This window comes from Hyperolius riggenbachi, chromosome 6, assembly GCF_040937935.1.
Source record: "Hyperolius riggenbachi isolate aHypRig1 chromosome 6, aHypRig1.pri, whole genome shotgun sequence".
Lineage (NCBI taxonomy): Eukaryota > Metazoa > Chordata > Amphibia > Anura > Hyperoliidae > Hyperolius > Hyperolius riggenbachi.
This window is the reverse complement of record NC_090651.1, coordinates 381,232,993-381,260,126: the sequence shown is the minus strand read 5'-3', so window position 1 is coordinate 381,260,126 and position 27,134 is coordinate 381,232,993. Positions and strand designations below refer to the sequence as shown.

The following is a 27,134-nucleotide window of genomic DNA, read 5'->3' as shown; positions in this document are numbered from 1 at the left end:
TGCATGCATCTCCTCTCTAGTCACTGCTGCCGGAGCCTCTACAGTCCTGTAGAGCTCGTGGCTGAGAGACAGCAGGTCTGTGGGGCGCTTGCTGCTGCTGGATGCAGGCACCTGCTGCTGCCTCTGTGCTGGCTGCTGGACAGTGGGGGTGGAAGGCTGGGGGAAGGCTTCCTCCAAGCGCTCAACAAGGGCCTGCTGCAAGCTCCTTATTTGTTGCGCTGGGTCTCCTCCTGCAGGCGGCAGGAACTGGCTCAACTTCCCCTTGAGGCGTGGGTCCAACATCATGCTGATCCAGATGTCCTCCCTCTGCTTCATCTGGATCACCCTGGGGTCCCTGCGCAGGCACGTCAGCATGTGCGCTGCCATTGGGAAGAGGCGGGCCACGTCTGCTGGCACATCGACGTCAGTGCTGTCCTCCTCATCCTCCTCCTCTGCTGCCTCATCCTCTCTCCACCCCCGCACCAACTCAGCTGCACTGCGCTGATCCCCCTCATCAGCAGCCAGGTCAGGGACCTCCACCAAGTCCTCCTCCTCCTCCCCCTCAGAGGTGGACTGTGCAGCTGCTTGCCGCTCCTGCTGGTCCAAGGCTGCCGCTCCCTGTGCCAGCAAAGCATCGAGTGCCCTGTTCAGCAGAGAAACCAGGGGCACCCACTCGCAGACCATAGCATGGTCCCTGCTCACCATGTTTGTGGCCTGCAGGAAGGGAGCCAGCACTAAGCACACCTGCTGCATGTGCCTCCAGTCATCATCGGGGACGATGGACGGGATGTTGCTGGTCTTGTCCCTTCTCTGAGCTGCGGAAACAGTGGCCAGGGCAAGGTAGTGGTTGACAGCGTGCTTCTGTTCAACCAGACGCTCCAACATCGCCAGGGTGGAGTTCCAGCGAGTCGGAACGTCAATGATCAGCCGATGGCGTGGCAGATCCAGCTCCTTTTGCACGTCTTCCAGGCTCGCACAGGCTGCAGCCGAGCGCCGGAAGTGACGCACAACGTTCCTTGCCGTTTCCAGCAGCTCGTCCATCCCCTGGTAGGTGCGCAGGAACTTCTGCACCACCAGGTTCAGCACGTGGGCAAGACAGGGGATGTGGGTCAGGTTTCCCCTGTCTATGGCAGCAACCAGATTGGCCCCATTGTCGGACACCACCTCTCCGACTCTGAGGCCTCTGGGGGTCAGCCAAATCCGCTCCTGCTCCTGGAGTTTGGCCAACACGTGGGCTGCCGTCAGCTTGGTCTTGCCAAGGCTGACCAAGTGCAGCAGCGCTTGGCAGTGGCGGGCCTTCACACTGCTGCTGAGGCGGGGGGTTTGGCCAGGTGTGGCGGAGGATGGCAGAGGATCGGAGGAACCCGCTGCAGTTCCCCTGACCCTGCGGGGTGGCACCACCCACTGTGTTGCTGCTGCTGCTGTGCCCGCTGCTGCTCTCCCATCCTCACCCCCTTCCACCAAGCTGACCCAGTGGACAGTGAAGGACAGGTAGCGGCCTGTCCCGAAGCGGCTGCTCCAGGAGTCCATGGTGACGTGGACCCTTTCACCAACCGCGTGCTCCAGCCCTCGCTCCACATTGGCCATCACAAAGCGGTGCAGTGCAGGAATGGCCTTGCGGGCGAAGAAGTGTCTGCTGGGGAGCTGCCAGTCTGGGGCTGCACAAGCAAGCAGCGCCCGCATGTCGCTCCCCTCCTGCACGAGCGTGTACGGCAGGAGTTGGGAGCACATGGCCCGTGCCAGCAAGCCGTTCAGCTGCCGCACGCGACGGCTGCTGGGAGGCAGAGCCCTAACCACCCCCTGGAAGGACTCGCTCAAAAGGCTCTGGCGTGCCTTTTTGCTGGCACGGGAATCAGCAGACGGAGCAGAGGAGGCCACTGAGGACTGGCTGCCAGAACAGGCCTCAGTGTCGGCGGCAGGAGTTGCAGAGGGGGGAGGAGCAGGGCGTTTCCGCACTCCTGCTGGTGCTGCTGGAGGAGCAGGAGGGCGGGTGGCTGCTGTTGCTGCTGCTGCTGCTGAAGGCTGTGCAGTGATGGGATTGGTGCCACTGCCAGCACCAGATGCCTTCAGCCTCTGGAACTCCTCATGCTGGTGGAAGTGTTTCGCAGAAAGGTGGTTGATCAGCGAGCTGGTGCTGAACTTCAAGGGGTCTGCACCTCTGCTCAACTTCCGCTGACAGTGGTTGCAAGTGGCGTACTTGCTGTACACTGTGGGCATGGTGAAAAACCGCCAGATTGGTGACAAAAACATCCCCCTACGGCATGGAAGCGCTGCTGCCTGTTTCCCTGTGGTGGTTGGGGGGGGGGGGGGGGTCTTGGGTGCGGCTGGTGGTGGTACTGGCTGATGCTGCTGCTGCTGCTGCTGAGCCTGAGACACCAGCAGGCTGTGGGACGCTGCCAATGCTTGCAATGATGCGCCTCCTTGCAAGGCCCACAACCGCATCCTCCTCCTCCTCCTCAGAGCTGCTGAGGACGACATCCTCTGGATGTGTTGGCACCCAGTCTCTGTCTGTCACCGGGTCATCATCATCATGCCCCTCCTGAAACATGTCCTGCTCTGATGATGACCCCCCAAACTCCTCTGCTGATGCATGGATGGGACGCTTGACTGTCGCCACAGTCTTGCTGTCCAATCCCTCCTCCCCCAAAGTGCCCATCAGCATCTCCTCCTCCAAATCGCCAACAACAGCATTCAATTGACTCATCATGCCTGGGGTCAAAAGAGTGCTGAGTGACAGGTCGGCGACTGACGGTGAACTGGCCTCCTCCCCAGGCCCTGCTGGGCGGCTGCTGCGAACAGGGGTGGTGGTGGTGAGGGTGGAGGCCTCGGATGCAGAGCTGATGGCGGGCTGCTCATCCTCCGTCATGAGTTGCACCACAGTGTCTGCATCCTTTTCCTCAATGGGACGTTTCCGACCCGGCTGGAGGAAAATGGGAGCAGGTGCTACACGCTGCTGCTGCTGTGTCTCTGCAGCGTGAGTTGCAGATGCTCCTCCTGGGCGGCGCCCAAGGCGTCCACGGCCAGTGGCTATGGGAGGAATGTTAGCCACTGACGCTGCTGCTGCTGCTGCGGAACTGTGCATGGTGGCGCGCCCGCGGCCGCGGCTTGCCACAATGCTGCTCCCTCTCTTCCTGATTCCCTTGCTGCCCTTCCCCTTGCCCAAACCGCGCTGGCTGCCACTTCCAGACATCTTCAATGTTTTGGGCGTATAGACAAAAGTTTTGTAAAAGGGCGGGTGAAAAGTGGGGTACTTTAATGGAGTGGGTTGGTTGGTGAGGTGACTGAGTGAGTGTCCCCTAGTACAGTAAGTAAGTATTAACAGTCAGGAAGTACAACTAGCAGTTACAATAATCAGTAGTAGTAATCACAAGTAAATTTAGTGTGTGTACACTCAGACAGTGAGTGCACGCACGCAGGAGCTAGTAGCCTATGGACACAGTGACTGAGTGTCCTAGACTCCTAGTACGGTAAGAGTAAGTAAGTAGTAACAGTAAGTAGAACTAACTAATAACAATAATCAATCAGCGATCAGAAGGAAATGGAGTGTGGGTGGTGTGTGTGTACACTCAGACAGTGAGTGCACGCACGCAGGAGCTAGTAGCCTATGGACACAGTGACTGAGTGTCCTAGACTCCTAGTACAGTAAGAGTAAGTAAGTAGTAACAGTAAGTAGAACTAACTAATAACAATAATCAATCAGCGATCAGAAGGAAATGGAGTGTGGGTGGTGTGTGTACACTCAGACAGTGAGTGCACGCACGCAGGAGCTAGTAGCCTATGGACACAGTGACTGGGTGTCCTAGACTCCTAGTACAGTAAGAGTAAGTAAGTAGTAACAGTAAGTAGTAGAACTAACTAATAACAATAATCAATCAGCGATCAGAAGGAAATGGAGTGTGGGTGGTGTGTGTACACTCAGACAGTGAGTGCACGCACGCAGGAGCTAGTAGCCTATGGACACAGTGACTGAGTGTCCTAGACTCCTAGTACAGTAAGTAGTAACAGTAAGTAGTAGAACTAACTAATAACAATAATCAATCAGCGATCAGAAGGAAATGGAGTGTGGGTGGTGTGTGTACACTCAGACAGTGAGTGCACGCACGCAGGAGCTAGTAGCCTATGGACACAGTGACTGAGTGTCCTAGACTCCTAGTACAGTAAGAGTAAGTAAGTAGTAACAGTAAGTAGAACTAACTAATAACAATAATCAATCAGCGATCAGAAGGAAATGGAGTGTGGGTGGTGTGTGTACACTCAGACAGTGAGTGCACGCACGCAGGAGCTAGTAGCCTATGGACACAGTGACTGGGTGTCCTAGACTCCTAGTACAGTAAGAGTAAGTAAGTAGTAACAGTAAGTAGTAGAACTAACTAATAACAATAATCAATCAGCGATCAGAAGGAAATGGAGTGTGGGTGGTGTGTGTACACTCAGACAGTGAGTGCACGCACGCAGGAGCTAGTAGCCTATGGACACAGTGACTGAGTGTCCTAGACTCCTAGTACAGTAAGTAGTAACAGTAAGTAGTAGAACTAACTAATAACAATAATCAATCAGCGATCAGAAGGAAATGGAGTGTGGGTGGTGTGTGTACACTCAGACAGTGAGTGCACGCACGCAGGAGCTAGTAGCCTATGGACACAGTGACTGAGTGTCCTAGACTCCTAGTACAGTAAGAGTAAGTAAGTAGTAACAGTAAGTAGAACTAACTAATAACAATAATCAATCAGCGATCAGAAGGAAATGGAGTGTGGGTGTGTGTACACTCAGACAGTGAGTGCACGCACGCAGGAGCTAGTAGCCTATGAACACAGTGACTGAGTGTCCTAGACTCCTAGTACAGTAAGAGTAAGTAGTAACAGTAAGTAGAACTAACTAATTACAATAATCAATCAGCGATCAGAAGGAAATAGAGTGTGTGTTGTGTGTGTACACTCAGACAGTGAGTGCGCACACGCAGGAGCTAGTAGCCTATATGAACAGTGACAGTGAGTGTCCCTACGGGTACAGTAAGAGTAAGTAGTAAGTAAGTACAACTAACAATAATCAATCAGTAATCAGAAGGAAATAGAGTGTGTGTACACACAGACAGTGAGTGAGTGCACACACGCAGGAGCTAGCTAGTAGCCTATAAACAGTGACAGTCAGTGAGTGTCCTACTCCTAGTACAGTATAACTACAATACTATTAGTAAAGGACAGCAGAAATACTGGTATAGATGATGAGAGAAATAAACAGAGGACAGCTGCCCACAGAGGCAAGGCCCCCCTGAGGCCTAAACCTGTAAGCTTGCAGCAGCTGCCTGTCTCTAATGTAACACACAAGCTACTAACTAAAATACAATGTCTATCTAAATAACAACAATACAGGTGTATATGGCAGGTGTAGGTGAGCAAAAACGCTAGGTAAATGAACACAATAGAGCACTTGCTAAGCCAAAGCACAAAGGAGCAGATCTCTCTCTGTACAAGTCTCAGGCAAGCATGGAAAACCCGAACATGGCGGCCGCTATTTATAGGGTAGGGGCTGGCCAGGGTCCCCCTCTGTGATTGGCTGCCGTCAGAGGGCCTGGGAGCCCTCTGATTGGCTCTAAGCACATCAATCTGGGCTATGACGCTATTCGAGCTCGGTACCGAGCTCGAATAGCGCCGGTTTGCTCGAATAGCTCGAATAGTGAATGGGCTATTCGAGTGTTCTCGAATAGCCCATTCGAATAGCTACAGCTATTCGGAGCTCGAATACCGAGCTCGAATAGCTGAAAAAGAGCTCGAATATTCGAGCTACTCGAATATTCGAGCTCTGCTGAGCACCACTACCGAATAGCACTATCCGAGCAAACTCGGATTTCCCAGAGAGAGAGAGAGAGAGAGAGTGAGATATTTTTAAAAGCAACTTAAGCCATTTACAGGCCACTTCCGGTTTTCCATTTGGATATCCGAATCCAATCGGATATCCAGGATATTGGGTTCGGATATCCGATTTTATTCAGATACCAAAAAGTTTGGATTCGGGTATCCGATTCGGATCCGGATATCTGGGTATCCGGATCCGAATTCAACTCGGATTTTGAAAAGGGGTATCCGAGCAGCACTGGTAGTGGTGGCTGAAGTGAAATGCAGTATTTAATTACAATGGCACTTTTAATGCATTAGGCGGCAGGACCAATGACATTATTGAAGCTGGTGAAATAGGCAAATGTTAGGATCTTGGTCACATTTATCCCTTTATCAGGCCTGAATGTGATGGTTAGACGTCTGGTTCAGCGGCAGGGCACCTGCAAAGTGGCAGGTTTTGTAAAGTGGACCTGGAATTCAGTAATTAGCACCTACAGTAATAGTTATCATTAATACTTAAAGTAGAGACTCTGTAACAACATTTTCAGGCTTATTTCTTTTATCCTATAAGTTCCTACACCTGTTCTAATGTGGTCTGGCTTGCTGCAGCCTTTTCTAGTTGCACTGTCTCTGTAATAAATCTAATCTTCTTTCCTTTGTCAAACCTTGTCGAGGCAGAGAGGAATGCACTGCTCTGCTGTGATAGGGAGAAGTTATACACACCTACTCCATGCCCCCTGCAGGCTCTGTGTGCTTGCTTTGTGTATGAGTCAGACAAGGTCTATGCTCACAGCCAGCGTCTGCAGGCTCAGGAGCTGTGACCTTGTGAACAGCTGTGAGTGCAGAAAGATCAGTTCAGAGCTCAGACGAGCAGCTAAGGCAACAAGTGGTGTAACATTCCAGCTATCAAATCATGCTTGAGAGGAGCCTCTGCAAACAGGCACCTGCTCTGATGATGTATTTCCTGTTTGGCAGCCATCTTCATTGTTTACAAAAACAATAAATAAGACAGTGATTTTATTACCAAGAAAGCAGCGGGGAGCAGCGAAAATATCACAGAGGTGGCTAGAAAAAGACAACAAACAGGCTGGTACATTTATTTATGTAAGATTTTCACAGTACAGATGCTCTTTAACAAAAATAGTCATCCAAGGATGCGCAGTTGGTAAATTGGGGATAGTCATGTCTGACCAAAGCACATTGCTCTATATGGAGTATGACGACCTGTCATACTCCATATCCAGCCATAGCCAGTCTGGCCTGACCCCACACAGAACACACTGTTCATAAACTGCTGAAAAATGTAATGCCTATGAGAAAGAGGTTTCAGAATACATTACTTCCCAGCTTGCAGATTATGTAGCCACAGAACACTCAGAACTAGGCCATTAAGCTATAGAAGACAGTGGCCTGGTGGATGGAGCATCTTTTGGATTTGCCAGTAAAAAATCTGATGAACTTAAAGAGGAACTCCAGGAAAAATAATGTAATAAAAAAGTGTTTCATTTTTTTACAATAATTTAGTCAGTGTTTGCCCATTAAAAAATCTTTCCTCTCCCTGATGTACATTCTGACTTTTATCACATGGTGACATTTTTACTGCTGGCAGGTGATGTCAGTGGAAGGAGATGCTGCTTGCTTTTTTAGCAGTTGGAAATAGCTGTAAACAGCTATTTCCCACAATGCAATCAAGGTTCACAGACAGGAAACTGCCAGGTCCATGGTCCTCAGAGTTTCTTGTGGGAGGGGTTTCACCACAATATCAGCCATACAGAGCCCCCTCATGATCCGTTTTTTTCGAAAAGGAATAGATTTCTCATGTAATAGGGGGTATCAGCTACTGATTGGGATGAAGTTCAATTCTTGGTCACGGTTTCTCTTTAAGCCCTCTGCAGTATTTTAAAGGGAACATGAGATGACATGTTTATTTCCATTTAAATAATGCACATTGCCTGGCAATCCTGCTGGTCATCTGCCTCCAATACTTTAAGACCCCAAACAAGCATGCAGATCAGATGTCTTTGACAAATCTGACAAGATTAGCTGCATGCTTGTTTAGGGTGTGTGATTTAAACCCTACTGATAAGAAAGATTAGCGGGACAACCAGGCACCTGGTATTGTTTAAATGGAAATAAATATGGCAGCTTCCATAGGTCTCCAGGACACCTTCTGATAGTCATGCAGTCCATGTCTCACTGAGTCTAATATTTGGGGGTTGCAGAAGGTGGGGCTACACAACGTAGGGTGATAGTTCTAATGTCGTGTCCTATCAGTGTAAGTGCGTTGCTGATTGGCCCACTTTAAAATACTAATGTTTGTCACTGCCATTGTTTACAGTAACTGTCTCTTCACTAGCCCATACACCTCCATACTGGGCATTCACTGTAGTGCTGATAAGATCTGCACAAGAGTGATAAGCGTAGAGGGACACACTCCTACAAGACAGAGAAAATACCCCAAATGGCAATTTTAGAAGAATACTTTTCAAATATTGATCAATACATGGGGCAACTAGTTTGCATTGAGTGCAGATACAGTGTAACCACTTACACTCAGCGGCGTACCTAGGGCATTTGACACCCGATACTGGGTATTCTAAGACCCCCCCCCCCCACAAAAAGGAAAGGAACGAGTGGGGCATACTAAGTGTGCCACGGCAGGTAATGCCAGGTATAGGTGTCCCCTGTATAGGTAATATAGTTGCCCCAGTATATGTAATAAAGTTGTCCCCAGTATAGGTAGCTAGCATAGTTGCCCCCAGTATAGGTAGCTAGTTGCCCACAGTTAAGGTAGTATAGTGGCCCCCAATATAGCTGCCCCCAGTATAGCTAGTATAGTTGCCCCCGATGTAAGTAGTTTAGCTGCCTCCAGTGTAGCTAGTATAGTGGCCCCCAATGTAAGTAGTTTAGCTGCCTCCAGTGTAGCTATTATAGTGGCCCCCACTATAGATTCCCCCAGTGTAGCTAGTATAGTGGCCCCCAGTATAGATGCCCCTAGTTTAGGTAGTATAGTGGCCCCCAATTTAGGTAGTATAGTGGCCCCTAGTGTAGCTGCCCCAGTATAGGTAGTATAGTGGCCCCAAGTGTAAGTAGTTTAGCTGCCCCCAGTGTAGCTAGTATAGTGGCCCCAGTATAGATGCCCCCAGTTTAGGTAGTATAGTTGCCCCCAGTGTAGCTAGTATAGTCACCCCTAATATAACTGCCCCAGTATAGCTAGTATAGTTGCCCCCAGTGTAAGTAGTTTAGCTGCCCCCAGTGTAGCTAGTATAGTGGCCCCCCAGTATAGATGCCCCCGGTGTAGTTAGTATAGTGGCCCCCAGTTTAGGTAGTATAGTGGCCCCCAGTTTAGGTAGTATAGTGGTCCCAATGTAGGTAATGCTGTTTCCCCCAGTGTAGCTGGTATAGTGGCCCCCAGTGTAGCTGCCCCAGTATAGGTAGTATAGTGGCCCCCAGTGTAGCTGCCCCAGTATAGGTAGTATAGTGGCCCCCAGTGTAGCTGCCCCAGTATAGGTAGTATAGTGGCCCCCAGTGTAAGTAGTTTAGCTGCCTCCAGTGTAGCTAGTATAGTGGCCCCCAGTATAGATGCCCGCAGTTTAGGTAGTATAGTGGCTCCCAGTATAGCTACTATAGTGGCCCCCAGTGTAGCTAGTATAGTGGCCCCCAGTATAGCTGCCCCCAGTGTAGGTAGTATAGTGGACCCCAGTATAGCTAGTATAGTGGCCCCAGTGTAGCTAGTATAGTGGCCCTCCCAGTATAGCTAGAAGGAGGGTTAGTGGGGACAGCGGCAGGGAGGGGGGGCAGATTCCCCCCTCCCTCACCTGGGTTCCCTCCTTCTGCCTCTCTTCCCCTCCAAAATGCGGGCTGCAAACAGGCAGGGCAGGCGGGCGGAAGGAGAATAACTCACCTCACTTCCGCGTTCCAGCCGCTGGAACTCTGCGTCGCCATCTCGCGGCTCTTCTGCACCTTCAACGCGTTCATTACTGTAAAGCATAACATTGCTAACACTATGCACGGCATGCACCTACTTTGTGTTTGGGTGTAAGTAGATATGCAGACATCGGCAGTACTAGGGCATGTGATGGAGGGTCCGGAGCACAGAGCCTGGGAATTAGCGCTGCAACTGATACAGGTCAGCCGAGTAGCTGGGAACAAAAAAAGACAGAAAATATGCTTTAGTCTCAAATATTACTGTAATGTGTGGCTTTCATAGAGGAAACAATACTGACCCGATCCTTTACTCAAGCAAAATGATGCTAGTCCAGTTCAGGAGACCCAGCAGGAAACCTCAGCTCTCCAATCACAGCCCCCCCTCTATAGCACGAAGCATTGTGATTGGTGGAATAGCGTGGGCGTAGTTTACTACAACTTATCTGAAACCTAGCAGTTCAAGAAGGTGCTGTCTACCTAATCACATTCGCAGAATTTCACTATGAGGTTTCTGCCTGGGTCCCCTAAATTAGACTAGTACCAGCAAAACTATGTCAAATAAAAATGAAGGATACAAAATATTTGAAATCTCAATTGACTATCTGAGGCTACTCATCTCTTTGATTAGGACTCTCAACACCTCACTGGTGCCTTTTGATCAGAGTATGCAGACATGGGGAGAACATACAAACTCAGTACAGAGAGTGCCCTGCCTGGGTGGTATAAGTGCAGATAGTGCCCTAGCTGGTTCAAATTTTACGTATTTTTGTATTAGGGACTTCCTCTATATAATTATCCTAATGAGACTTCATATTTCTGCTAAATAAATATTGTGTGCCCTTATCGTACTGTGGGCACCACAAAAGCCGCTAATAACATCGTGCTCTATGTGACTCCCTTTTTAACCGCTTGACGTATGTGCTCTTTTCACCTGCTTAGGCTTATGTGGGGGGGTAGGCAGAAATGATGCTAATTGGATGAGGGAGAGGAAATTCCAAAGACTGTGGGAAGCCCTAGAGAAGTCTTGGAGAAATGCGTGGGGTAATAGAAGATGGCATTTAAGGGTGTGTTCGTGCTTAAAGGGACTCCGAGCAGAGCAGAAACTATGGAAAGATGCATACCATTTTGAAGCTCTCTTTCTCCTCTTTCCAACAATATATAAACCGCTGCCCTACGCTTTTTAGTTTTCACTATTTTCGCGATCTAAATCGCAGCAAACGCAAAATGCAAAATGGTATGCATTTTTCCATAGTTACTTGTATTACACAGAACGACTTTTCCCCAAAGTCGGCAGCTCCATTCAGCTGCTGACTTTGGGGAAAAGTCGTCCTGTGTAATACAAGCAACTATGGAAAGATGGTACTATTTTGAAGCTCTCTTTCTCCTCTTTCCAACGACACATAAACCTCTGCCCTATGCCTTTTAGTTTTCAATATTTTAGCAATCGAAATCGCGGCAGCGAAAATAACGAAAACTAAAAGGCGTAGGGCAGCGGTATATATATCGTTGGAAAGAGGAGAAAGAGAGCTTCAAAATGGTATGCATCTTTTCATAGTTTCTGCACTGCTCGGAGTCCCTTTAAGGTAGAAACCACTATGAACCACTAACATAAACGGACAATTTTATTTGTATTTTTGGTAGACTTACTAGGAATGGTAATTGAGGCATTTAGGCATGTGATGTTCATAGAAAACGGTCCATTAGTGATGGTTGACACAATCCCGCTATTGGTCACACAAACGTTTTCTGTGGCACATCCCTCCATTAGCAAGTATGGTCCTGAAGTCACTGAAAAAATAAATAAAAACACAATAGATTAAGCTATAGTAATCTTTTTTTAATGTATTTATCTTTATTATTTAGGAATGGAAGTTCCATCATGCATCATGCTTTACTTGTTGTCTACAAAAAGTAAATGTGAGTTTCAGTACTGTGCAAGAGGAATGAGCGCACAGCTTCTGTGGAATTCTGAACTCTGACTTTCACTTTAGAATTTCACAATTTTGGCTCAAAAGTCCGAACTTAGAATTAATGGAATTCTGAATAGTACTCAAAAAATTACTTTAGTGTAATGCATACATTTTTTTTCACAAAGAACAAAAACATCTACCGAGTTTGTTTGAGGGATGGTAAAATGTTTGAGGTAAAAGAGAAAATTCTAAGCTAAACCTAACCTGTTGTGAACATATTTCCACAAATTCAAACTAATTATAATTAATCATAATTATGGTTAGTGTAAACACATATTTGTAATAAATTACAATTTTGTGACTTCCCAATATGAATTCAGAATTCACAAAATTTGGATTTTTTTTTAGGTAATTCCATGTAATTCAAAACTATGGAGATGATAATAGACTTTAGGAGATCTCCCCCCCAAGCACCTCCCCTTAACCATAAATGGACCCACAATAACCCAGGTAGAGTCATTCAAGTTTCTTGGGTCCACAATCTCAAACGACCTAAAATGGGACAACAACACTGCCACTATTGTCAAGAAAGCGCAACAGAGGATGTACCATCTCCAGCAGCTGAAAAGGTTTGGCCTACCTCAAAATATAATGGTGCAGTTCTACACTGCAATCATCGAATCCACTATAACATCATCTATGACTGTATGGTTCGGCTCCTGCTCAGCATTAGAAAAGGTGAGGCTGCAGCGCATCATCCGATCAGCGGAAAGGATAATTGTCTGTAGTTTACCTTCCCTGCAGGATCTTTACGCTAGCAGGTGCAGAAAGAGAGCAACCAAAATTGCCTCGGACCCCTCTCACCCAGCTCACTCCATCTTCCAGCGCATGCCTTCAGGAGTAAGATTCCGGTCAATCGCTACCAAAACCTCTAGACACAGGAACAGCTTTTTTCCTCAAGCGGTAGCCATACTTAATGCTGAACCACGTTAGAGCTGCTAGGACTTGATAGTTTGCACTTTTAAATCATAAAATATTGGCTGTGAATATATTTTCAAACTAATCAGAATTAAGTTGAAAATGAACCATGAAAAACATTTCTGATGAAACGTCTGGATTGTATTTAAAAGTCAATTTAAAGGGGAACTGAAGAGAGAGGTATATGGAGGCTGTCATGTTTATTTCCTTTTAGACAAAACCAGTTGCCTGGCAGCCCTGCTGATCCTCTGCCTCTAATACTATTAGCCATAGCCCCTGAACAAGCATGCAGCAGATCAGGTGTTTCAGTGGTTCAGACTTATAAGTCGGATCTGACAAGACTAGCTGCATGCTTGTTTCTGGTTTTATTGAGATACTACTGCAGAGAAATAGACCGGCAGGGCTGCCAGGCAACTGGTATTGATTAAAAGGAAATAAACATGACAGCCTCCATATACCTCTCTCTTCAGTTCCCCTTTAACACAATAAAAAAAAAAAAACCTTGAAACTTGATCCTTTAAAGGGAACCTGAAGTGAGAGTGATATGTATCCTGCAAATATTGCATTTCCTTTTGTACAATACCAGTTGTACCAATACCATCCTGCTTATCTCTTTGGCTTTAATACTATCTGACTCGCATACCTGGAACATGCATGACGTTAATCTGCATGCTTGTTCATGGTCTAAACTTAAAGTATTAGAGGCAGAGGATCGGCAAGAATGCCAGGCAACTGGTATTGTTTAAATGGAAATAAATGTCAGCTTCCATATTCCTCTTACTTCAGGTACCCTTTAAACATTAACTTTATAAAGTAAAAGAATATTCTTGACTTTTGAATCAATTAACTATTATCTAGTTTTATATACAAACAGAATTATGTACATTACTAACACCCCTCCTCGTAATATATGTCCACATCTGTCAACACCACCAGAAAATTAGGGTTTTCTATGTGTATAATGTTGATAAAAAAAACATAACTTTTTAACCTTCTTATATAAAATTCAATTGGATAAGTGGATACAAATACACAATATATCACGGTAATATCATTAGGTGCAGCCTGACGCGCCAGGGGGGGGATCACTTTTTCAGAGGCACTGAATACAGATCACAAACTCTATGAGTGTATAGTACAAACAACAATCCCTTTAAAGGATACCTGAAGTGACATGTGACATGATGAGATAGAGATGTGTATGTACAGTGCCTAGCACACAGACAACTATGCTGTGTTCTTTTTTTTCTTTCTCTGCCTGAAAGAGTTAAATATCAGGTATCTAAGTGGCTGACTCAGTCCTGACAGGAAGTGACTACAGTGTGACCCTCACTGATAAGAATTTCCAACTATAAAACACTTTCCTAGCAGAAAATGGCTTCTGAAAGCAAGAAGGAGATAGAAAGGGGAATTTCTTATCAGTTAGGGTCACACTGTAGTCACTTCCTGTCTGAGTCAGGACTGAGTCAGCCACTTACATAGCTGATATTTAACTCTCCCAGGCAGAACACAGCATAGTTATTTGTGTGCTAGGCACTGTACGTACATGTGTCTATCTCATCATGGCACATGTCACTTCGGGTATCCTTTAAGTCAAAGGGCATCAAACATCTACCATATTCAATCAATTTTTGCATGGTTTATCCCACATGGGTACTGTCCATCAGGAGAAAGATTGCCTGCAGAGCCACATGACAAGAAAAGATGACTACTGTCCACCATACATATCCGTCACAGAGTTCGTGATCTGTATTCTGTGCCTCTGAAGAAGTGACCCCTGGTAGCCTCGAAACGCGTATCAAGCTGTCCCTAATGATATCACCCTTATCTACTTGTCCAGTTCAATAATATATTTGATGTATTAAAAGCTATGTTTATTATTTAAAATAATATGCATGGAAACCCCTCATTTTCTGGTGGTGCTGACAGATATTGATATAGTAATTAGTTGTACAGTAACTGTTGCACATGAGAAACACATGGAGTCATCAATTGGCAGGATGATTGGACTACTTTGCACAATTCTTCTGCATTTCTTGGTTTCGCTTCAGAAACAACATGTTTCTTTTATGTCACTCAACAAGTTTTGTGATGGATTAAGGACAGACAATGTTTTCTTTAGTCATTTATAATTTCTATAGCACATGTCTATTTTTCAACAATAGTGCTTTGTGGAGGCTTTTTGCAGATAGCTTGACTTCATATAGAAGTCTTCCAATTGTAGCAGTATTATTATTATTATTATTTAGCATTTATATAGAGCACTGTTTATTCTGAGTTTGCCATCTGCCTGACTGGGTATGCCCACTGACATACATTGCAGAGGATCTGCTGTTCTCCATCTCATTGCTCCTCCCATTTACCCATCCATCTCGCTATGCTTTCCCTGTCCTGGTGTGTTTCTCCATAGAGTAAGCAGGCATGCAGGAGGTGAAGAGGAGGTTAAGGTGGCATATGTGATGAATGCACACTTGTGGTGCACTTTTTTGGGGGTTGAACCTATGTTTGTGTTGGGATTGGTGGGATGACAATATCTGAAAAGACCTATTTTACTCAGATTTTCAGAGAGAAAGGCACTACAGCCAGCATTAGAAAGCCTTTGAAGAGAACCTGTTACCTGAACTGAAAATAAAAATTAAAAATAACCATACACAGGTCATACTTACCTCCTGTGTAGTCTACTCATCAATCTCTTCCTCCTCTCCCATGTCCTCTTTGTCCACTGTGATCAATGGAATTCTCCGCCCTCCATTTTAAAAATGGCCATTACCCCATTAAAGCTTCCTGGTCAGCAAACTGTTAAACTGTAATATCACCCACTTGGGTCATAGGGAAACATGGACATTACCTTGCACATTTAGTTGTAACTGACAGCTGCTGATATATAACTGACAGCAACTGGTATATTTCAGTTCTGACAAATTATTGTCAGAACTGGAAGGGATCACTGTAAGAAGAAAAGGGTGAGATTCTGAGAGGAACTGATGGCGATGTAAGTATGTAATATTCATTTGCAGCTACGTCATGCGTTTATTTTAAATATTTTTACTTGCCTCAGGTTCCCTTTTAAGAAACAGAAGTAAATACTTTGTATTTCTTGAAAGGTGCCCAGTTTTCCTTATTGATCATGGAACCAGTACCCACAACAAATACAAACTGCAAGTATAAAAATATTGTCTTTAACTTGTAAGGTTGAATGCCAAGGCTGATCAGCTGCTACACTCATGAAATAAATGGAGGACTACCTGAAGCATTTCTCATGGAGTATGAGGCACACACGTTCTCAGTCCCCGTACACTGAGTTCTCACATCTGACAGACATACGGTGCTTGTTAAGCTGAAGCATGCTGGACACGACAGACCATTAGTTACTGTAGAAATAGCTGCCACTGCAAAGGAAACAGACACAAAAAAAATCAGTCACTTAGAGCGGTATAAAACCCTGACATAATATTCAATAAAAATATGTTTTCCTACTTTTTATATGCCATACGATTATCATATTTGCTTTTGTGCATAAGTATTATTATTCATTTAGAAATTACAAGTTCACAAAGTACACTTTTTTTGCTCTAAGAGCTGACTTTGCATTTTATTCACAACTGTTCTTTTTTCATCTTGAAATATTAGCAGAAATGCTTTCTGAGTGTCTGTCTATGTTCAGGAGAGTCTGCAGTGTCAGAGGTGTTTGTTTACATTCCTCACTTGATACAATTAAATACAAGATAACATTATCTCCAGTTCGGATGCATCCAGCTTTCCCAGCAGGGAGATTTAAGTCCTGTGTTTAACCCTTTGAATGCTGGTTTATCCCCTGATGACGGCAGCAGCCGAAACTGGTCTGGACAAGAGCGGGTAGCACAGAGCAGGGTCGAATATTGAGGTCCTTAGTACCACATTGAGTGGGAAGCGCTACATGCCTGGGGAGGGTCCTAAATGGATTAGGACCCTCTGGAAGTAAGTGTCACCTCATATCACCTGTACTGCCCTTTTTATCCAGAAATAAACTATTTTGATATTATCCAATGAAAGCATCCCTGTTTGCTTTGTTTGCACTCTGAGTGCATACAGGTGGTGGAGTGGAAAGATAAACATTAAAGAAGGAATATACCTGCGCTGTGCACTGCTACTAAAATATTGACCATTTGGATACCAGGATTTATCCTAAACACAGCTGCAACTCTATTCTTCATGTTGAAGTGGGGCACCACAGTATCTACTTCATAGACCCTTTGAATGCCCTTTGTCATGCGAACCAGTGTTTGTGAATGTAAAGCACCCAGAACTGTGCACATTACCCAGTAACGCACTGTATGCAGTGTGTCACCCTAACACAATGCACTGCCCCACAATCATAAAGGAGTGAAAGTGCTATTAAAATATACTGTAATTGCATTGTGCTTTGATGCGATGCCTGCTGAGCTGTGAACCAATGGACATAGTGTGAAAGAAACCTAAGTGATTGATTTATAGGTAATAGGATAAAAAAAGAGGCACCAGAAAGATTAAAATGCTCTAAAAACTGTTGAAAAATGGGAGCTAGTGCTGCACTTACCTACCTATTAAAGATTTAAATTGTCTAATTCAGGCACATGTTATTGTATACTCCACAAAACAGCGTGACGTGTTTCGCAGGTATTTCACCCGCTTCCTCAGGCAGCTATGTGGTGGTGGGCGTGGCTATTTTCTGATCTACAGAGTGACTTCTTAACCTGAGTGAGGTCAGGTGTAATGTCCCTTCCTGCCTATACAGTGGTTGCATTAGCGGTAACCCTTCCTTGTCAGTCATCATCCACATTGATTTTATACTATGTAACATGACACTAACATACTATTTATTGGCCCATATGCAATTTACTTTTTCTCCTGAGTTTTCTCCTGGGTGATATTTTTAAACTTATCAATAAAATGCCTTTTAAACCACCAGAATGCAAGAAAATCCTCAAAATAATTTTGATAGCACTTTTACATATACTTTTTGGTACTTTTGTAGTCGAAAAGTGCTGAAAAGTCAATTAAAATTGCAGATGAAAAATTATCTCCTAGGAGAAAACTCAGGTGAAAAAGTGAATTGCATATGACCCATAGTGGGCTCTCAATTTTCTTTTTGATTTGATAAGTTATTGATTTGTACCAACTCTGACTGGTTTTTCCCAGTCACCTTATATAGAAATAAAAAAGTGAGATATGATTACATGATTAGTTCAGATCCATCCACCGATAAATCACTTATGTGGTATTTTACTTGGAGAACTGATCATCTCTAAATGTGGCACAATAAGGGCCCGTTTCCAGTTGTTGCCGCACGCGTCAGTGAGACATGCGGCGGCACTTCCGGGTGTGCGGGATCGCAGGTGAATCCCAGAAGCCATGCCATGCAAGGCTATGGGATTTGCAGCCTCCCGCACAAAATCTGTGGCCAGTGCCGACCGAATTGCTAGGGTAAGCGATTCGACCGGCAACGCCATAGTTTACTATGGCAGAGTTTCCCCACACAATTTGCCTGCGGGGAAACTCTGCGGATTCGGAGTGGTTTCCGCTCCAGTGGAAACAGGCCCTAACGGTTGCTGTGCGCAGAGTGCAAAAAGGAGACATCAGTTCAAAGCATTCAACCGATAAATCAGGGATGTTGTTGTATCCTCTCTAAACGTGGGACAATAATGGTTGCTGTGCGCTGTCTACCTTCCTTAATGGTAGTAAAACACAATGTGTAGCGAGATACTTGCCTGCAGGTTCCACAGGGGTGCAGTTATCAGTTGTGCAGCAGCCGGTGTTCATGCTGACTGTAGTAAACTGGTTACTCAGAGTAACGGGTTTGTTGCATTCTGTTGATGGCCCACATCCCCTCACCAATGTCCAGGAGGTAATGCCAGATGATAGAACTGAATAGGTTATTAGAAGAAAGAGAAATACATTTTTGTTATTGATCTGGCATCCTCACAATTCCAATCATCCATCCATGCATTCATCAATCTTCAATATTTTGTCCATGTTAAAGAGTACTTCTGGCTAAAAAAAAAAAGATTTGAATGGCAATACATATATGTAGTCTATGCACTGTGTACAGTTAGATGAACATAGGAAGTTGATATCTTGTACATCATATTGGATAGAGCAGACACCTATTTATATCTGTAGTAGCACTTCCTTCTTTCTCCTCATGCTGAACACTTGCTTAAGTACACCCTCAGCATGTGTCCTCCCTTCCAGCCTTCCCTGCTCCTCCCTCCCCTGCCCTCTGCCTGCCTGGATCATTACATCTCTTTTCACAGAGAAGAGAGTCAGGAGAACTGCTGCAGCCTGTTGTATCCTGTCTGTTTGCTATAGTTCTTATTTCATATATCTGTCTGCATGACTGGATTAGATCACATGGACATGTAGTGTGGAGGTATGGCATCAATCTACCAGCGTCCTTTGCACTTATAGTTTGGAAAGAAAAAAAACACCTAGGCCCGATGTCACACACGGGGCGGAGATTTCAAGACCATATGTGGAATATGGACCCCGGGGATGAGAAAACCATACTTAATTATGTTTGATTTTATATATCTTGGCAACTTATTAGGTTTAAAGCAAACTGTAATTTATAATATTGGTAATCTCTAATTATCATCTTTTAATTCATTTTGGTTTCCCCTTTACAGTCACCATTACCTCCTTTCCCTATTCAGTGTTATAAAAGAACCTTTTCTATCGTTATCAATTCCATCATTTAGATTCAAAGAATAAAAATGAATAGAGGTGAACAGACTTTGCATATCTGAGTAAAACTTGTAACAATGTAAATAATATACACGAATGTACATACTGTTGTTTTTGGTATAGGTAGATGTGCAGACGTCTCCAGTAGGACACGTGATCGATGGTCCGATACACAGAGATTCAGATGCAGCACTACAGCTAATACAGGTGAGAGCGTGATCTGGAAAATAGGAATTCAGGTTGATAATATATTAACATTTTATCAAAAACATGAGCTTCAGTCACAAGATTAGTGTATATTAGTGGCATACTGTATTGTTTTATTTATTTTATTTATTTATTTTAGACCATAAGATGCTGCTGACTATAAACCTGGAAACAAGAAAATAAACTTAAAGGAACACTATCAAACCAAGTGTTTGAAAATGACAATGTACAAATAATGTCTAAGTAGCTGTGTAAATATTTTCCTACTTTTCATGTTAAATACCAGAGGCAAAAGCTTCAGTTCATTGCTGTATTTATTACTTGTAGCATCTCTCTTTTTTTGCCTGGAGCTCAAAACTGAACACCTAGAGACAGACCAGATACGTATTCAGCTATCCTTTTTCTTGACTTTAGCTCAGCCTTCAATACCATCTGCCCCTTGCAGATTACATGACAATCTTACGGTGCACTGTGTCCAGCCCACCCTCTGTCTTTGGATTACAGACTTTCCTATGAATAAGTCTTATGAATAAGCCTCAACCCGTTAAGCTGGGAAACATCTATTTAAGTCCAAAGGTTACCAACACAGGTTCCTGATGAGGCTGTATCCCGTCACTTACTTTGTTCTATCACTACAAGAACTACACATCCTTGGCAACTCTGTCAATATCATCAAATTTGCTGGCAAGTGGCAACACCACCATAGTAGGCCCTCTAAATAAGAACGATAAGCAGGCCTACCATAGGGAGGTTGACAAAAATATGTCATTGGTGTAGAAAGGACAAACTGCTCCTCAACACATTCAAGACTGTTGAAATGATCATTGACATCAGGAAATATGCCCCCAATACTCCTCCAATCTATAAACTATATTGAGGGAACCGGGGTTGCAAGAGTAGCCAGCATCCACAACGATCTCTGAGGACCTGAGCTGGAAGGCCAATAGTCTGTCTAGCCAGAACAAAGCTCAGCAGAGACTATTCTTACTCTGCCAACTAAAGAATGGTCCAGGAGCACCTAAGGTCCTTCTACACCACCACAATCAAATCTGTCCTCTGTTCCTCCATCCTGGTCTGGTATGCTGGCTAGCGACAGATACAGACTGCAGAGGATCATCAAATGGGCAGAGAGGATAATTGGGAAACTCCTCCCCATCTCAGCCTCCTTCACAATGCCAGAATGTGCTCTAGAACAATGAGGGTTGCCAAAAAACCCTCCCACCTAGGCTCCATTACGTTGGGTGGCTTCCTTCAGGCCAGAAACTCCAGGCAATCTCCACCAAGATCTCAAGGCATAGAAACACTTTTGTATATTTTTTTTTATATTTTTTTTTTAAATATATTTATTATATATTATATTTTTTTTAACATTTTTTATTATACTATATAGCTCAGAGCTCTGTCGGGTCCGTGCAGGACGCTAAGTCCCCGCCGGCTCCGCTGCCCTCCCCGCCTCTCCCACATGTCACCCACATGTCACCCACATGTGGGTGACATGTGGGTGACAGATGTGGGCGGGGTGGACAGCGGGAGCTGCGGGGACTTAGCGTCCTGCACGGACGCGTATGCGGCGGCTGAGCGGCGAGTGGCGTCGGGTGCGGCGTAGTTACAATGTAACAAAGTTGTTACATTGTAATAACTTTGTTACATTGTAACTGATAGAACATTTCCGAGGATATTGCGAGGGATCATTTATTTAAAGGGACAGGTAAGTATTAATGGTTAATTAAGAATATTAAAGGACTTTTTTCGTGGTTATGTTTTTTGTTCAATTAAAATACTTTTTCTAAGTGTCTGTGTGTTTATTTACTTTAACTCTTAAAGGAAATGGGTATGGGGTACAAGTACCTCTATACTCATTTCTCCTGGGAGGGGGGGTGGGCATCTGGGGGACCCCTTTTTAAAGGGGACTCCCAGATTCCACCATGAACTTCCCCCCCAGGAAATCGCGGCCTCCACCTCCACCGCCCATCGGAGGTGGAGAAGAGCCCCTTGTCCTTGGATTGGACAAGGGCTCGGAGGGGGAGGGGAAAGCTTGGCTGCCCCTCCCCTTCCAAGACCCCCCAATCCATGGACCATGCGGGCTGGTATAGTCAGGGTGCGGAGCCCCACGCGGCCGGTGCTTCGCATTCTGGCTATCCCAGCCTGCATGGGGGACAAGGGGTTAAAGAGGTCTGGGAGGGGGGACCCCACGTCGTTTTTTTTTTATATTTCCCACACTCAGAACGAAGTAAGTAAAACTCTTCCCACTTGGGGGAATCTATGAAAATAATACACTATTGTTACCTGTGCAAAAAAAACTGACATTTTCCGCATTTAAAAGACATTTTCGCCCTTGAAACTTAAAAATCGATTTTCTCAAAAACTATAAGGTCTTTTTGAAAAAAAAATTTTTCCTCTTATTCCCACTGATCCCCTTAATATACCCTGGGAATTTGGTGTTCCTAAACTTTAAGCAGGCTTTGCTATTAAACGTTAAAGTCGGCGGGTTTTTAAATGTTTACATTTTTACTTTGAAACTTTAACATCGATTTTCTCAAAAACTATAAGGTCTTTTTGAAAAAAAAATTTTTCCTCTTATTCCTCCTGATCTCCTTAATATATTCTCCAAATTTGAGGCTCTTAGCATTTAAGGGGGCTTTGCTATTAACCCTTAAAGTCGGCGGCTTTTTTATATTATACGGAGCGTTACGGTTTAACGCGAAATTACAGTAGCGTTTAATGCGAAATTACGGCATGAACGAAACGCGAAATTTCGTGTTGAAAATTACGCTTACGGTATTTTCAATTACGATTTTAATGGCAATTTCGCTACGCTAATTTCGCATCGTAATCGCAAATTTCGCATGCGTAATTATAGTAATGCGAAATTACGAAAATTTCAGCTCAACTCTAGTGCTGCGGGCTGTAGAGCCCACGCAGCACCGATCATTAGAAAACCCCCTGGTCCTTAAGTGGTTAACTGCTATTGTTGTACTACAGCCTGCTATTATTGTCTGTTTTGTCTTCCTCCTAGCTTGTGCCCTATATGTGCCAAAAGAATTGTGACCATGACCCATTTGTGCTTGTTGAATACAATTGATTTGTTATTGCATTAGTAATTGTAATCTTGAATATAATGCAATGTTTTCAAAGTATCGTATATATTTTCATATAAGCCGACCCGTGTATAAGCCGAGGCACCCACTTTACCCTCAGAAACCAGGAAAAAGTGATTGACTCGCGTATAAGCCCCCTTGCCAGTATAGCCCACCCCACAGAAGCCAGATGTGCCCCCAGTAATAGTCAGCCCTCTCCCCATCGCCAGATGTGCCCGAAGGATGATACAGCTGTGTCTCAAGACGCCACTAGATGGGGTCATAGATATGAGACTGCCACACAGGAAGACTCCCCAATCATTGCACCTCTGACACATTGCTTGCACGCTCCGCTCCACAACAAGTCTTGAGCAGCACACTCTGCACACCATGTTGCAGGGGATGTGGGACACAGACACAGCAAGAAGACAGCTGGCAAGAGCAGGATCACTAGTGCATGATCCTTACGCTCCTCTGCCAGTAACAAAACCTGCTCCACCATCCGTTCTGCTCCACTGACTCACATATAAGCTGAGGGGGTAACTTTTCATCTCATTTTTTGTGCTGAAAAATTAGGCTTATATGCAAGTATATACAGTAAACGGGATAGCACCAACATAAGCATACAGTTGTTTTTTATGGTAGACCTACTAGGAATGATTGTGGCATTCAGGCATGTGATATTCATAGAAAACGGTCCATTAGTGATGGTTGACACAATCCCGCTATTGGCCACACAAACATTTTCTGTGGCACATCCCTCCATTAGCAAGTATGGTCCTGAAGTCACTGAAAAATAGAATACACAATGGATAAACATACTCAAACTACAGTTATTTGTATTGTCTTATTTATGTCGTATCTATTTATAATAATTCATACATGTATTTAGGAATGGGATTTCTTGGTACAAATATGCTTTACTTGTTGTTTCCAAAGTGTAAATGTGTGTTTTTAGTACTGCGCATAAGGAACGTGCAAATGGATGTTGTTAAATTCCAAATTCTTATTTTCATTTTAGAATTTCACAATTTCGAGTTGAAAGTCAGAATTAAGGGAACTCTGTAATTTATACAAAACTTTCATGTAACGCACAATCTTTTTATTTCTTTTTTTTTTTTTTGCATAAATAGCAAAAAAAAAAAAATCTATTGAGAATGCTTGAGGGATGTAAATATGAACATTGTAAGCTAAATTGAAACCTATTAAGAATATATTTTCACAAATTCAAACTAACCATAATTGGTCCTAATTATGTTTACTGCAGAAAAAAAAACATATTTACAACAAATTAAAATGTCTTGATTAGCCAATGTGAACTAGGTATCTTCAAAATTCAGAATTTGTTAGAAAATTCTTCTCAGTATTTGGGAATTTTGTTGAAATCAGAACTCTGTAATTATGACCATCTCTGCTGCAAAAGATGTTGGTACTAGTTACTTATAGTTACATAGTTATTTTGGTTGAAAAAAGACATACGTCCATCGAGTTCAACCAGTATAAAGTACAACACCAGCCTGCTCCCTCATATATCCCTGTTGATCCAGAGGGAGGCGAAAAACCCCTACAAGGCATGGTCCAATTAGCCCCAAAAGGGAAAAATTCCTTCCCGACTCCAGATGGCAATCAGATAAAAACAACATCATTAGGCATAACCTAGTAATTGTAGCCATGGATGTCTTTCAACGCAAGGAAAGCATCTAAGCCCCTTTTAAAATACTAAGAAAGCATCTAAGCCCCTTCTAATATACTATTTTCAAAATATTGCTACGAATAATGCTTATGAAACTGAAAACTTTCTGAATAAACATGAAAAATAGAAAACAAATCAACATTTTGGTTTTAGAACCCTTTTGTTTTAATACAGTTTAAGGTCTCTTAAATACAGCTTTTTACTTCATTGTTAATATTAATATATTTTTGAACTAAGCATAATAAAGTTTGTTAGTGTGAATTTGCAAAAAGACGTTCCCAATAGGTCACAAATTGAACTAGAATTTTCATTTTCCCATGTAGCATGTTCAGTAGATGTTTTTCACTATTTATGCACAGACAAAAATGTGCATTTTCATGAAGATAGTTTGGTGTAACTTCTAGAATTTAAATGTTCAGAATTCCAACTTTAAGCATATACATCATACGCTGCCGACCTTCTTTAAATAAGGTGTGAAACTGACATCACCTTTTTGCATTGATTAGCCTACTAATTGAACTTTACAGGTGGTCCCCGGTTAACAAATGAGATGGGCTCTGTGGGTTCGTTTGTAACCTGAAACCGTTCTCAAGTCTGAATGCTGTTCCACCTCTGTCCCCTGTGCCTTATCTGTGCCCCTCTTTGCCTCTAGTGCCCCCTCTGTGCCACACTGTTTGCCACATTCTATCCCCCTTTGTGCCTTCTTGTCCCTGCTGTGCCTTAAAGTGTCTCCCTTTGTGCCTCTTTGTGTCCCATGTGCCTCAATGGCCTCAATTCACTAATCTTACCTCCTGTTTTCTGAGCTGTTTCTAGTGTTATCACCATGGTGATAAGGCACGTAGTAGACCTAACTCTTTGGTCTTTAAGTTAAGGAGAGATCTCTAAAGTTAACATTTCAATCCTTAAAATAACTACAGAATTCCAAAGTTAAAGAAAGGCTGTTAATTACTTGCATGTGAAAATAACTGCAGAGGAGGTAAGTTAAGGACAGAAGTGATAAGATAACTCTCACTGTGAAAATGTATCTCTACACCTTAATATGGCAAGCTTCTTTAGTGAATTAAATAACATCAATGTGTGATGGTAAGTTTTCTCTTGCCTTAGTATCTCCAGGATGATCTTAGTGAATTAAGGCCATTGTGTCCCCCTGGTGTTGCCTCTGTGTCCCCTGTGTCATGCTGTGGGTTATGCCTGACACTAGAGGGAGCTGTGAGCAGAGTGGAATATTGCACACCTATGGATTCTGGCGAGGAGATGAGTAGCTTACAGCTGCACAGTACTCTGAGCTTTTGGCACACAGGATGGGGCAGCAGGAGGCAGAAGGGGAGGCCCCGGCATGATGTGATAGAGTCAGGAGCTGTTTTCATTGGCTCCTGACCTCTCAGTGACTGTGAGCCAACCACAGTGAACAGGAAGTACTACATTTAAAAAAAAGGTGACTAACTATACCCATGAAATAAATTGCAGGAAATAGAGGAATACCTGATGTATTTCTCATGGAGTATGAGGCGCACACGTTCTCAGTCCCCGTACACTGAGTTCTCACGTCTGACAGACATACGGTGCTTGTTAAGCTGAAGCATGCTGGACACGACAGACCATTAGTTACTGTAGATATAGCGGCCACTGCAAAGAAAACATACAAAAATCAGTCACATAAAGCCGTGCAAAATGCTATGAAAAATGGAATGCATTTAATGTTTGCAACTTCATACATAATGATCAGCTTGATGAGCATTAACATTTGCAATTACCATGCAAAATAATAATGCAAAATTGTAAACTATTGCGAGATTAGTTTTACACGTAATTAGAGAATGCATCATTTCACATTGACTTGTCATTTTGTGAAATATTCATTCATGTGAAAATGTATGTTCTCGTGACTATTAACATTTGGTGAAAATGAATTTTTGAAATGCCTGCCATAGGTTTTCACACACATATTCATCTCTGCAAAAATGTGCTCAAAATACATTAGTGAACTTCACAAACGTAATTTCGAATAACTTGCAAACATTACACAAAAAGTAAGATGACCCATCTCTATATATAATTTCCAAGTGTCCCTGCGTTCGTCTGTGTGTCAGTGCTTTTTTGCATTGCGTATATGTGCTGGGACAGACACAGAGACACTGCCGAGAGCCAGAGGAGGATAGGGCCAGAAGGGACGGGGCGTGTGACGGACGCACGCATGCGCACGGCAGATTTTTGACAGACCTAGCCCGTTTTTAAACGGGCTAAGGTCACTAGTGAAATCATAATTATGATCAATATCATAATTGTAGAAAATGTACATAAAAGTGTATAACAGCAAAATTACCCATTATGATCAATACTAATACATAGTCATACTAAGTATTTTTTTTTCCGTAGAATTAAAATCTGCTATTTATGTGAATGAAGATCATTTGCTATAAAGCCTTACAGGCTATCTTAAAGTTAACAAAGTTGGAGGGGTGTCGCAGCACCCTAGGCGAAGAGGAACAGGAGACAAAAACGGGAGCCCAAATAGTGTAGTATGTTAGATAGGAAAAGCGTGAAGAAAAGAAATTTGAAATACTACTCACAAAGGCGGGTTACAAGGGGGGCAACCAACCGCAGGAAGCAGGTGGAGACAATGAACCTGACTTCACTCTGGGGTGGTCCGGCCAGACCTGGATGTAGTCACTCTCTTTATGAGAGGTGACAGTGAACCTCTGTGGTAAGGACCACAGGTGTTCTGTGTCAACCCCTACAACACGGTGGGGGGTAAGTTATTGAGGTAAGCCACCTCACCTTTTTCGATTTTAAACTGGTTTTAATCCATATTATACATACCCGGGCG

General features: G+C 43.9%; 1 protein-coding gene and 1 long non-coding RNA gene across 2 annotated transcripts in view; both read right to left on the bottom strand.

Annotated features, from left to right (window-relative positions):
- LOC137522300 (urokinase plasminogen activator surface receptor-like) overlaps window positions 1-18,504 on the bottom strand; it is a 32,050-nt gene extending 13,546 nt beyond the window's left edge. The window contains exons 1-4 of the mRNA XM_068242332.1: window positions 18,355-18,504; window positions 15,874-16,017; window positions 11,388-11,528; window positions 9,839-9,955 (exon numbers count right to left, since the gene is read on the bottom strand). Of these exons, the coding sequence (XP_068098433.1) occupies window positions 9,839-9,955; window positions 11,388-11,528; window positions 15,874-16,017; window positions 18,355-18,406 (454 nt within the window). The 5' untranslated portion in view covers window positions 18,407-18,504. The remainder of the gene's footprint in view (window positions 1-9,838; window positions 9,956-11,387; window positions 11,529-15,873; window positions 16,018-18,354) is intronic.
- Window positions 18,505-19,480: 976 nt separating this feature from the next.
- LOC137523098 (uncharacterized) lies at window positions 19,481-25,927 on the bottom strand. The gene is made up of 3 exons (XR_011022506.1): window positions 25,790-25,927; window positions 23,266-23,403; window positions 19,481-19,550 (listed from the first exon to the last, which is right to left on the bottom strand). It is a non-coding gene; the product is annotated as an uncharacterized lncRNA (long non-coding RNA).
- Window positions 25,928-27,134: the final 1,207 nt, after the last annotated feature.